The 12,930-nt window shown below is 33.6% G+C and overlaps 1 protein-coding gene across 1 annotated transcript in view; it reads right to left on the minus strand.

The window, feature by feature from the left end:
- The window catches only part of FAT4 (FAT atypical cadherin 4), a 174,282-nt gene that overhangs the window by 23,155 nt on the left and 138,197 nt on the right, over positions 1 to 12,930 (minus strand). Inside the window, exons 10-11 of the mRNA XM_019628416.1 lie at positions 5,071 to 5,175; positions 762 to 1,069 (exon numbers count right to left, since the gene is read on the minus strand). Of these exons, the coding sequence (XP_019483961.1) occupies positions 762 to 1,069; positions 5,071 to 5,175 (413 nt within the window). The remainder of the gene's footprint in view (positions 1 to 761; positions 1,070 to 5,070; positions 5,176 to 12,930) is intronic.

Raw genomic sequence — 12,930 nt, forward strand, 5'->3', positions numbered from 1 at the left:
ACTCGAACCGCTGTTGCTCAGAGCTCAAACTCTTGAGCGAGCTCTTAACCAACTGAGCCACTCGGCCGGCCCTTATATTTTCTTATTTTCTAAAACCTTGGCTATACAACTCAAAAAACAAACACCTGAGGGAAAGTTTTATTTCACTAGTAGCTCATGCAATTTAATCTTCACAGTGACATGCACCTTCTTTTACTGCTGCATTTTCCTGCCAGTCCCACTGTAAATCGAGATGTTTCTGTCCTCCCTATGCAGCGATTCAAAACTGAGAAGTTAATGATTTTGCCAGTTTCCAAAAAAATTCTTTTGAACTGTAGAAAACAGATTCATAATCCAGTAGGGACCTTATTTTGGATGTTTTCTGAAAGGGGGAGACATTTCTCCTCTGACTGAAGTAATAATGACAAGTGTTTTTTTCCCCATATTTGGTATTATTCAAAACCTGATGACTATGGCCACATATTACAAACAAACTAACAAACACAGAATTCATTTCTCTCCTCCTTTGGGCACCTTGCAGTGCCTCTTTCTTTGCTCTGCCTCTTCCTCCCAAGCCCTTGTTTGAGAGAATCAAAGGTTCATTTTAAGTTTAAAGGGACCTTGGCGGTCATCAGGTAAAATTGTCTATTCCACATAAGAGGCCACTGATACTATCTTAACAACATGGTTATCTTGCATATGCCTGGAGAACTGGGGTGAGGTGGTCCCTCCTGTCCCTCGTGACGGTCACTATTAGCATTAGGAAATTGTAAGCGCCTTACCATCCCTGCTCTCCGGGCAATCACAGTGTGAAAATGTCCATCCGACACCTTTTTCATGGTGGTGAGTTTATAGGTACTGCTGCCTAAATTATAAGAGAATCTTAGTCTTTCTTCAGCAATTTCAAGGGCCAAAAACTCAGCCCGGTCCCCTGTCTGGTTGTCATAGTTGTAAAGCAATAGAGCATGGCTTTTAATAGTTGCAAATTTGACATAAATATAGTTGTTATTGGGATCCAAGCTGGGAAATTCCATGTATGATAACTCCTCAAATCCATAACTATTCAACTCGCAGTGTTTTCCAAAGACACCTGTAGATGGGAAAATTGACAAATTGACACATCCAATTCCAGTGCAGTTTTATTAAATGACTTTAAGATATTTTTAAGTTACAATAATGAGTCACGCTTTTAACATTTTTTATTACTCTCCAAAGAATACCATATAAATTAAATTGAAATAAAATGAACTGATGATCTTTAAAACATATAGCAGAACTGATAAACTGATACAACTGTTTTTCTTTAGCCAATTAGGAGCTATATCTAAGTATGTCCCATTTCCAAAAACTAGATTTAGTGGAATGAAGTATGTCTGAAAAGATCGCTTTCCTGGAAAACTTTTAAAATTAGTTTGTCAATCTTTTGAAAGGTTTAATATGCTGTAATTTTCAAGCAAATATTTCCTTCATAATATATAATTCTTAAAAACAATTTCAATTCAATTGAGAATGGTAAATTCTGTTTTGACTAAAAAGAAAAAATTCAGTCCCTGTACTCGTGGTATTTTCAAGGGTCACAAAAATAGGGAAGGGAATCAATCACTGCTTTTAGAAAAGGAAATAACTGTCTTAGTTTTTATCTCTTTCTTGTTTCATACCCACTTTGGGTCTGATTTATACCAGGCTCCTTGAAATAGCTTTCTGTTTTTCCAAAATGCAGCATTCTCACTTGTTTGTGCTGGTTCTTTTTCAAACTTGAAAAAGGAGTTTTATTGATGTTGCGATGCTATGCCAAAATTCTTTTCCCACAAATATTAGTAGACTGTAGCAAATGATTGGAAAATTAACCCCTGCCAATAATACATCATGACTCTAGTGAACTTGCAGAGGTTTCATTCCTTAATTTTGGCTGCACATGTCTTGCAAATGCATTATATTTAGAGTAGGGGAACTGTTCAGCCAGAAGGAATCCATGCCTTCATTTTACAGAATATTTAAAACATGCCCAAGGCCACAGAACCATGCGAAAGAGAGCCAATATTTGAGGCCAGATCTACTGATTGTCTAGTCGTTTTGCTACACCACATTTTATATCCAAATGTTCTTTAAATTAAAATGGCTTAGAAGCTGCTATAAAAGTGTATGTCTATTTTATTTTCCTGTCAAGGCTGGGATGATTTTCATTGTAATGAATACATACAATTTATTTTTAATCATTCCTTGAAGTTAAATAAAAGGCAAAGAAATTATTAGGATAATACTTGTTATATATCATATATTACATACGGCATACATTTATGTTTATATCATAAATATATCTCATCTGTCATATTGCATTTATAGTTTGTATTGTATCTATAATTTATATTTATATGCAATAAAAATTTTAATTTATTTATATTAAACATATTTATTATATTGGGTTGTCGGAAAAGTCATGACGTATTTTTTCTGTTTTCCGTTGCAAAACTGCGTCATGACTTTTCTGACAACCCAATATTACAGATAACTTATATATGCAGAAAGAGTAACCAGAGATAAAGAAAAAACAAGGTAAAATATACAAATTAAATAGATGATTGAAGAAAAATCTGTAGTATGTGTTCCCTCAGGTGTCTTGATTTAATTGTAATAAATCTAGAAAATGTGCTTAAAATTGAATATACATATATGTAGAAAGTATACTGATCCTAGAAAGATGTGCTACATTTTCATACAAATTAATGCTGTATTTTAAAACATGAAAATATTTCTTTATAGAATATTTTTTCTCTTTAAGAAGCTGTGTTACTATTTCTACAGATATGTAGATTTTTGTTTTTGAAATACGAAAATAAAATTTAATGAGGATTTTAAAATTGCCTTTGAAATGAAATGCCATGAACTAAACCTACATAAAAGTCAAGAGAAATTATTAAAATTACTCTAATAAGGGATATTTTGTATGTATACGTATACATATATGAAGGTATACATATATACATACATGAAGTTTTAATTATACAGGCTCTCTTTATAAAGTCTTAAGTACTTTATGTTTTTTTCTGAAATATAATCTAAAAAACTCTAAATTCCTTAAAAACTTTTAAATCCAAATAAAGAATCTTTCACTGATGAGAAGGTAAACAGTGAAATTTTTTTCTAACTTCAAAATTAGTTACAATGTTGTTTTGTAAGATGCATGTGTAACCTCCTCCAGCTATTTCTTTGAGGCATTCCATCTGCCATTTTTATTTGTATATTTCACCCACGTTCAATTTGAAAAGGAAAATACTTTTTCCTTTTAATTTTCTCTGGTCTTAAATCATGCAATGTTGTTTGAAGATTTTGTTTTGTTTTGTAAGTGCTTCTGTTGTTCTCTGATGATGTCTAAGTTTAAATAATGTTTTCTGTCTTTTCCACTGGAAGAAACAGGGAGAGGAATTTGCACTGCCAGCTACATATGATCTGTCTCTCTTTTAATTTACATTGTTGTGCTAGCCCCCTTTTCCTGGGGAGCTCTGGTAGGGTGAGGAGAAGGTCCATTTGGACCCCAAAACACTTCCAACCAATAGGTAATGACTACTGTAACAGCTACACTGTAGCAACAATTTGTTCTGACTTAGTATCAATTATCTTAAATCCTCATATTTGCAATTGGAATGCAAAGGAATCTCTAAAAATGTAAACAACCTTTGTTGGGTTACTTCAAACTCATTTTCCACTTTCCAACCCACTCTCCTTATCTTTCATTCTGGAACACAAGTTAAACCATGAAATCAGATTGTGGTTATGTGCAGAGGGCATAGTAGGATTATAAACTGTCCTCAAAAGGAAGGTGTTTTAGGATATCTACAGTTGTGGTTATTTTGACTTGGGTCTACTTTTCACTGTCTCATTAGCATTGTTGGTGAGAATCGCAAAGACATTTAAAAAAGGACAGGCACTATGAATGTCATACTGAACTGAAAAAAAATGATGTCCTAGTGGCTCTATCATCTGGGAGTAGTTCTGTTTTCATTTTTTGACTTTAGACAATACCCACAATGTGTGGGCCTCAGAACCACTGCCAAAATGCATGGCTCAGAATGAGATATTTTTATATTGTTTTCCATCATCATTCTATTGATGTGCTTTATAAAACAAAACTAGATAGAGTCATGGACTTATTTAAAAATGAATTAATAGTACATTTGACTGGTTACAAGAAACATCAGATTCTTTTTAAGTTCTACTCTCTACTATACATTAAGATTCATTTTTTGTGTCCACAGTAATTTGTCCAAGGAAAGACCAGAAAAATACCCTCTTCCTCCTTTACTTATGGAGAGAGACGGGGTCTTTAACTACTGCAGGACATGTGGAGATGGATCCAACAGTGTGGGGCAGTCAGCCTCGAAAGTCATGGAATGATCATAAAACCATGAGACACAGCAAGTAAAGTGAAAGCTTCCTCCCAAGTTTTTCTCCTTGTCCTTGGATGACTTAGTGCTGGGTACCATTTGAGTGACACCTGGAAGGAATCTTTTGGTTCAGTGCACTACAGTGAATATATATGTATGTGTACAAACTAATTCTAAAACCTTTCTCAAAAGAATACATTAGTCTGAATTGTATTATGTTGATACTATTTACAAAAAGCCTACTGTGAAAACTGTCTGGTTAGTTACAGAATCCTTCTAACATAAGTGGTTGAATTAATGTAAAAAGCAAAAGCAAAACAAAGCAAGAATCATCTTGACTGATGCTTTTTAAAGATCTGAAATAGAGAATGACATCAAATAGTGTCTCAAACAATTTTTATTTGGTAGGTTCTGGGCTAAAAAGAAGGCATCCATAAATATTTGAGAGGAAGTGTCCAGAGGAGACAACATCAAATTCAATTACCTTGAACTGATTATCTTTCTAGTGATGATCAAAGCAATGTGTTCAATGGTATTCCCATAATTGACTTTTAAGAATATTAAACCTTTGAGATTTTATTTTGCTAAAATCTCCCATGTAAACACATCTAATATTTTCTTAATCACTCAAGGCCATGATCAAACAAAATTGCTAAACTGTGCATCAAAATAGATTGATATTTTATATGAATGACTGAGCTGTACTCACCAAACGGACAGTGGCAGTAGTAGGACTCCACACCACTTTGGCAGGAACCGCCATTAAAGCAGGGGTTGCATTCACAGTAATTGACTGAAGATTCACACATTTTCCCTGAAAAATACCAAACTCATTGAAAAAAATCTGATGCATAAATATATTAACACCATCACTGCATAACCATATGCAGAAGTCTATCCTGAGACACTGTATCTTGGAGAAAAGAAATATGAGAACATTTTATTTAACATGAAGAAACTGGAGTATTATCTCAGAGTTTAATCTCTTACTCAGTTGTCCTATTGTAAAAATATAGATAATAATATTTAGGAAATAATTATATATATATATATATATATACATCTTGGGAGGAACTGCTGTTTTCAGGGAAATTACAAATAAACATATTTAAATATTCTCACTAAATTTATTTTTCTCTTTACAGTGTCACTTCGTTTTTCACATTTTGTAACTGTGTAGTTGAAACTTTTACAGTATAATTTTCATTATAGCGGTTTACTTGACTCAGATTTTTTAAACGTAAGAATCAATCTCATGTAGCTTATTTGCAAAACTACAATCCTTTCACTGTCAAGAAATATCCCTTAACATATACATACATATCTGTTGTAAAGCAGAATAAGACATAAGAAAATACATTAAATATACTCGTATTTCAAATAATTACCAAGATTTATTCTCCACTGCAGATTATGTATACTTTGTTTTTTTAAAAAGCAATAATACCTAGCCAGTATATATTTTTTTCAATTTATAAAGACTTTTCTCATACATCATCTTTTTAATTTAAATCAACTAATATTGACCAAGTGCCTATTATGAATCAGACATTTTAGAAGATGGGGATATGGCCATTAAGAAAGCAAACAAGTGTTTTAACGTGGTGTTTCCATTTTAATGGGAGGAAATGATGAACTCAACAGGAAATATTTACATTTCATGGATGAAAGAGAAGAGGTCCTTGGAGGCTAATATCTTATCTAAGAAATTATAAAACAATGGCACAGACCAATGTAGGCCGGCTCCTATATCCAGGTGTCACAAAGTTATAATTGAACAGTTAATCACTTGGTTAGGCAAAATTTAGGGCATAAGGCCAGTCCCATTTGTTTTTGTTGTCGTGGTGTTTTGTTTTTGTTTGTATTTTTCTTCTTATGTAAACTGAAATGTGTTTTAATACCACTAATTACTATTTATTAAATTAACATTTGTCTTATATATACATTATATATAATTACTAGAGTAATTTCTAGTTTTCTGATTCTAGGAAACAATGTGATGCTATTTAGTTCTTAATTTCCATTCATTGACAAGAAAGTTTAATTATTTATTTAATTGAATAGAGTTTTGTTTCTGTAAAGCTATTTTCAACTTCCCAGCTTGATTGTACTAATGCTTTTATTAAATGTCTCATGAAAACATATAAGTTTCATATGCACAACTAGACTTAATATTGAGCATAGATAATCCATTTTATCATAACTATGCTTAAAACATAGTCAAAGTTTTTGTTTAATTTAGTTCTGTTTTTTGTGGCTTGATTATGTAGCCACAATTGTTCTGGTTTGAAATTACAAGCATGAATCAGACCTCATGACACTGCTAGCAAACATGTTTTTCTACATCACTGGGTTATAAACACAACATTTTTTCCTTTATAAATAAAATTGGGAACCTCCTCACAAGGGAAAACACTCACAATTTTGGAATACCTTTCTATCCCAAGGGGAAACTAGAGGCCCAGAAATTATGTTTCAAGTACTGTACTAATGTGTTACATTTGAGAGACAGGACAACTTGACCCTAAGACTGCAAAACACCACCTCAGAGAGATGCTTTGTCATAATCTCTCCTGTGATGTTTCCCAGCTGGATTTGTGACAGATTATTCTAAAGGAGGTTTTTTTTCTTTTCTTTTTTTTCTTAATAGAAAATCAGTATTGCCCGAAGTAGAATAAATAAGACCTATTAGCTGTACTTTTGACTATTTGACATGAGGAAGATTGCAACTTACTTCTACCATTCTTTTTTTTTTCCACTATAAAAGCATACACAATTGTCCCATGTGCTATTGGACTAAGTAAGGTTTCATATTCTTGTTCTGAAAATTTCTTTTAGAGTTATATTCCAAGTAACATGTATTAAATATTATACATAGATTAATATACTTGATAGGTGTCGTCAGTATAACCTTGATGTTGTGAAAATATGTGAGTGGGCTACAAAATTGTAGACTTCACTTCATAAAGACTGGAAATGGGAGAACAAAGGTTAACCAATTTAGGAGGCACTGTCATATATATTTTACTCAAATATTTGGACATAGGTGCTCCCCAAGAAAAATATGTAAGAGTATAAAAACCCAAATCATCAATCCTATAAATCTCAACTGTATCCTTTCTGAATCTTGTTTGGAAAGAATAATTTTTTAAATGCTGATTTAAAAAATAGCAACAACAATAACAAAAGAAATTTAAGGTTTTCTGGGGGAGATTTATATAATTTAATTGTCTTATTTACCCCTTACAAAATGAGATTTTTAAGGCTGAGTTTAATTTAAATAAAAAATAAAGGGTATTTCAGTTAATCCAAAGTTAAGGATGGAAAGAAACCCTAAGATAAATAAGACTCACTCATGTATTAAAACTACAGTAATTACAGAAATGCCAGAATAAGCTGCAAACTTAGAAAATATTAGTTTGAGAATGAATTTCTTTTAGAAGTTAAAATAACTTCTTAATAGAATCTAATTCTTTCCATATATAATACAGACACTGGTAAGAGATAAAAATCAACTTTTCATTTACTATTTTAATTTAAAAGTTTTTTCTTATTTTTCCTTTGTAGATAATTATCAAAAAAGTAAGAAATGACTTTGGTAGGAGTCAAATAAATGAATTCATTGTTAAGTTTGGGGAAAATAGTCTTATTTCTTGGTGTTAGAATATGTAAATTATTTACCATTCAAAAATTCAGTGTGAGTATTCCATTTAATGAGTATCAAATTTTCTTTTTACAGTCAGTGAATTTGAAAGAGGTTACCATACTAGAAATTGGGATTCAAAGATATAGTTGAAAACTCAATGTTTCAAATTAAATTGTTATTAAAAGAATCCCTCCCCCCCCCTTTTTTTGTGAGGGGAAGACGTCATAATTCTACTTAGAAACAAAAGAAAGCCCTTAAATGCGTATTTCTCAGGTTTGGGAAGTTCATGCTCTATTAACTACCCAATTAGAAGTCAGCAACAAATTCTGGGCTCTCCTCACATGGGAATCAACTTCAATTCTAGTCTTAACGGCATAATGATTATCAGAGAATGAGCGGTGGGAATTACTTTAATATGCATCTGGTAAAAATACTCTGATGCGTTGGAGCACCATGAAGCAAAATATTGGATCATTAACTTAATTAATGCTGCAAGTCAATGAACAATATTCATCAGTGCCTTGAAGTTTGGAAGAGGCTGCTGGTAAGGCTTGTGCCGTGTTTCTTGAACTCAGGGAGCCTTTTTCTCTTAAGATGTGTTAACTATCAGAGCAGCTGCTTAGAAGAAGAGGCTGGTCTCACTCTCTGACATCCATCAATTGTGCTGATCTGCAGTTATTTATCACAGGTAGAAGGAGCTGTGCTTCAGGGCGTGTACGCTCTTAGCACATGAGAATGGGATGCTGATGGTGAAAATGAATGACTAGGCGGCCAGGGATCGACCAAGTTTCTGACACGATGACACTAAGCCTGCTGGAGAAACTGAGCATATATCTGCATGTACAGGGGTAGGTGCGATGAAGTGTTGAACATACACTGAATCTGTGGTGATCACGTATGGTCTTTTCAACAGGGTGTATTTTGGAATTTCACTCATTCCAATAGCACATTTTAATGTTAGATAATGTAGAGCTGAGCTAAATTTATTCTCACCTGTTAAATTTGGCCACCCTGTGAAGGTATGATGATTTCTGATGTCCTATAGTTCATATAGGTGTCAATTTAATGTCTTAGATCATATATATATTAGGTCACAAGTATTATTTTTGTGTCTTTTATAGAGAAGAGGGACTGTGTGCCACTGTCAACGCTGATATTATATCTAAATTGATTTTATTAAGAAATATAATTCCATAACACATCTATGTTTGTTTATTCTGAAAAATTATGCTTATAAGCTTTTTTTATTATTTTAGCAGAAAGTAGCAATATTTTGCACACCGCGTAAATGTTCCTCTTATTGGAAAAAGCACTATGAAGGTAGCTCACTGAAATGTCCTTAAAACATAATAGCATTATGTCTTTTTATATCAAAACAAAGCAAAACTATCATGTTTTAATAAGGGCTGCTTGTGAGAAAAGCTAAAGGAAAAGAACGGTTTTACCTTTGAATTTTAAAACATGCACAAATACAATCTCAGTAAGACTACAGAATACTATTTATTATATAATGTCATACATAATATCCATGATAAGCTTACCAATACGTGCCTATTTTCTGCAGAAATAAAAGGTCTTTAAGGTATTAGAAACCTGTTTTTAATGCTATAATGGGTTAATATATCACTTGAGGTAAGCTGTCTAATTCCACTCAGAAATAAAATCAAAACAAGAATTGAGCCTTTTCTCCTCTCTTATATGAGCCCTCACTCCTCTGTATCTCACTGGAAACTTTATTTTACATCAATTCATTGACTTTTGTTTATATTCTATGGTTTCTTGGTAACGTGGTCATTGACAACATTAATATGTGACTTGTGATTTTAAAAAAATAACCCTTTGTTACTACGCCTATCTTCATGAATACAAATGTTTGCCAAGTTTCTCAGTAAAATTTCTGTGCACGACCTGTATGTAACTTTATATATCTGGGGGAAATTCCTATTTATACTGTCAGATGACATCAGAGTGATGAGTGGGCAAATCTCGTCCTCCCCGGAACTATCAGGACCTACTTGAGAGCACAGGAAAGCTCCTCCATATGGTGATAAACCCCTGGTGTCACTCCAAATACCACACCTAAAATGCCTCCAGATGTGTGGAAGTCACAGGGAAAGGTTAAGGGGCTATGAACTAACTCTGTCATGAGTGACGTGGATTTAGAAATAAGCTCCACGGACCTGCTGTCTCCTAACACCACCCCTTCCTATGAAGGCCTTAATGCCAGGACGCGCTGCAGTGAAAACCTGGGGTCAGGAGGACAAAATGCTCGGTGGTTACTGACTATAATTGTGCTTTCTAATTAGTGTTCTATTAAATGCAATACATTTTCATTTGTATAGGAAAAGAAATATTGGACTTGCAGTTGTTAAGCTGCTGTTTTCTTTTCATAGCCCCTGAGCTAAAAGAATGAATGATATGGAAGATATTTTCTTTTGATTTACTGAGGCATACTGGCAACTGATGTAATTTCTAGTATTATTAAACTTAGTGAAAATTTAGAAATTAATTTCTCACGTGTCCTACACTATATTAAAATTCATTCATCCTTTTTAATTCCCTGTATTAAGATGAATTAAAGCTCCACTTGGTGTATAAAATTAAATTATAGGAAAATATTCTTAATAATGAAACATAAAGTCATTTAACAGGATATGAAGTCTCTACTATTATATATTTTTTCAATTCCCTTTTGTATTTTTCCCATAACTAAGAAAAAGTGATCAGAAATGTAAGCTATACAAACAAATTCATTCACTTTAAATCACCCATTCATTAAAAAATATCCTTATTCTATATTTCTTATGTGACTCCATGGTCACAAATTTGAAAATAAACTTAACATATATATATATATATATATATATATATATATATATATATATATATATATATATATATCAGGAATAAACTGGTGGCAGTATAATAATAACTATATTGCTTCATATATTTTTAATGTAGTTGTATTTATAATAATTTTATTATTATAATAATTTTCAACTTTATATTTGCATCCTTATAGGATGTTGTCTACACAAAACTTCCCTGGTCAGCTAACAAGTAGTCACCCGTGGGATTCTTAGGGAAAGTCTCTTGGTTTGATCAGTTCATAAGCCAGCCCCTCATAGTCTTTAGTGCAGCTTCTAACTTCACATGAAGTATGCAGAGGAGTGTGAGAGAGAGAGAGAGAGAGAGAGAGAGAGAGAGAGAGAGAGAGAGATATATATATATATATATATATATGGGGGTAATGGCTGAGAATTATTTTAAGCAGAAAGTTAAGAAAATCTCACAGCTCCAATTTGTAACGCTACAGACTTTAAAAATCACTGAACAGATTGCAGGTGAAAGTCCTCAAAAGTAAACAGTATGAAAATACAGGTGCTTTGGAATAATTCTGATGCTTCTAAAGATATTTGACTCCATACAGGCTTTGAAGAAGGCTCACTCAGGCCCTAGTCCTCAGTTAATGTCAATGGTAGTCAAATCTAGCTAGGATGAGTATTTTTAAAAGTTCGTTTTATGAGGCACACTCATGCTTAGGTATGAATGTTGTCTTATGGCTTCTTAGCTCTGATGAGGAATTTAAGAGGTTTTGGTGCACTAGCTCCATCTACCTGAGCCAGGTTACCTACTAAAGACTAGCTGGAAAGAGAAACTCAAGTTGATCTTCACAGGTTACCTTTACAAAGAACCTTAAACAGATACAGATGCTTAAATGATACACTCCTCATTTAGTGTATGGATTAACAATTTGTTACCATATTTTTTGTTTGTTTGTTTATAGTGTTTCCTGCGAGATAAAAAAATAAAACCGTCAAACTTCAATTATCTGATAATTTTACTGCATGGACTATGTATATAGAATTTGAAACAATGAATTACATGAATTCAAAAAATGTAAGATTCATGTTAATCATTCAATTTTATGTTGATTTACGTCATTCCTGATCAGTTGGAGTATCTCTACTCATGCAAATGGAGACTAACGTGAGCTCAACTTCAGTTTTCTGGACAGAAAGAGGTTATGATCTGGTTTCCGGCGGCTTTTCCCCAGAGTCACTAGTGTAGGCTCAGTTTTCTATACTATAAAATGGGAATAATAATAGTCTCTTTGTAAGCCAGATATCTGTGACACTCAGTGCCATTTCTGCCTTTCTGTATTGCAAGAGCTGGAGGTCAGAAAACGACCTTTCCCAAGCTCCCTTGCAGGACTCAGGTTTAGACTCTGCCAGTGAGTGAGAGGTGAATTTTCCTGACCTTCACTATTAGCCAGTTTGAAGATGTTGTGACCTATTTCCTTGTATTAAATACCTTCGTACTTGGAAGTCCTAAAGTAATCTCAGGTCCTGACCAGTCTCAGACCAATACACTATCTCACAGGCTTTTTGTGCGGACCAAGCAGAATACCGGATGAACGTTTCTTAGAAGGCATCCACGACCTGCCACCACACTCTCCAGCAAGCACACGTGGAAGTGTGAGGAAATGTGGCATGCACACAAAGAGCAGAGGCTGTGGAGCCAAGCTCAGGGCCAAAGCCCAGTCAGGCCACTCCTGTGCCATGCCGGAGACAAATTATTTAATCTCTTTTCATCCCTCTAAGACCCAAGGTTTTTGCCTTTAGAATGGGTATAGTAATAAAGTCCGCTTCACAGAGCTGTGAGAACCAAATGCATAACAATTTCTGTGATGCAAGCAGCTTTAAGTAGTGCTTAACTAGCCACTTGATAGAGGTTATTCATATATCTTAATGAAAAGAAGGTCATTCCTAAAATTTTCAACCACTACATGGAGAAAAGTATGCAATGTGCATTTAATAAACGGAAACAAAGAAAGAAACACACTAGAGAGCAGCAATGAAGAAGGGCTAGTTCTATGTCCAGTCATGAGGTAAGTGCCGTTTATGCTGAAAGCAGCCTGCG

This window comes from Hipposideros armiger, unplaced genomic scaffold (assembly GCF_001890085.2).
Source record: "Hipposideros armiger isolate ML-2016 unplaced genomic scaffold, ASM189008v1 scaffold_1, whole genome shotgun sequence".
NCBI lineage: Eukaryota > Metazoa > Chordata > Mammalia > Chiroptera > Hipposideridae > Hipposideros > Hipposideros armiger.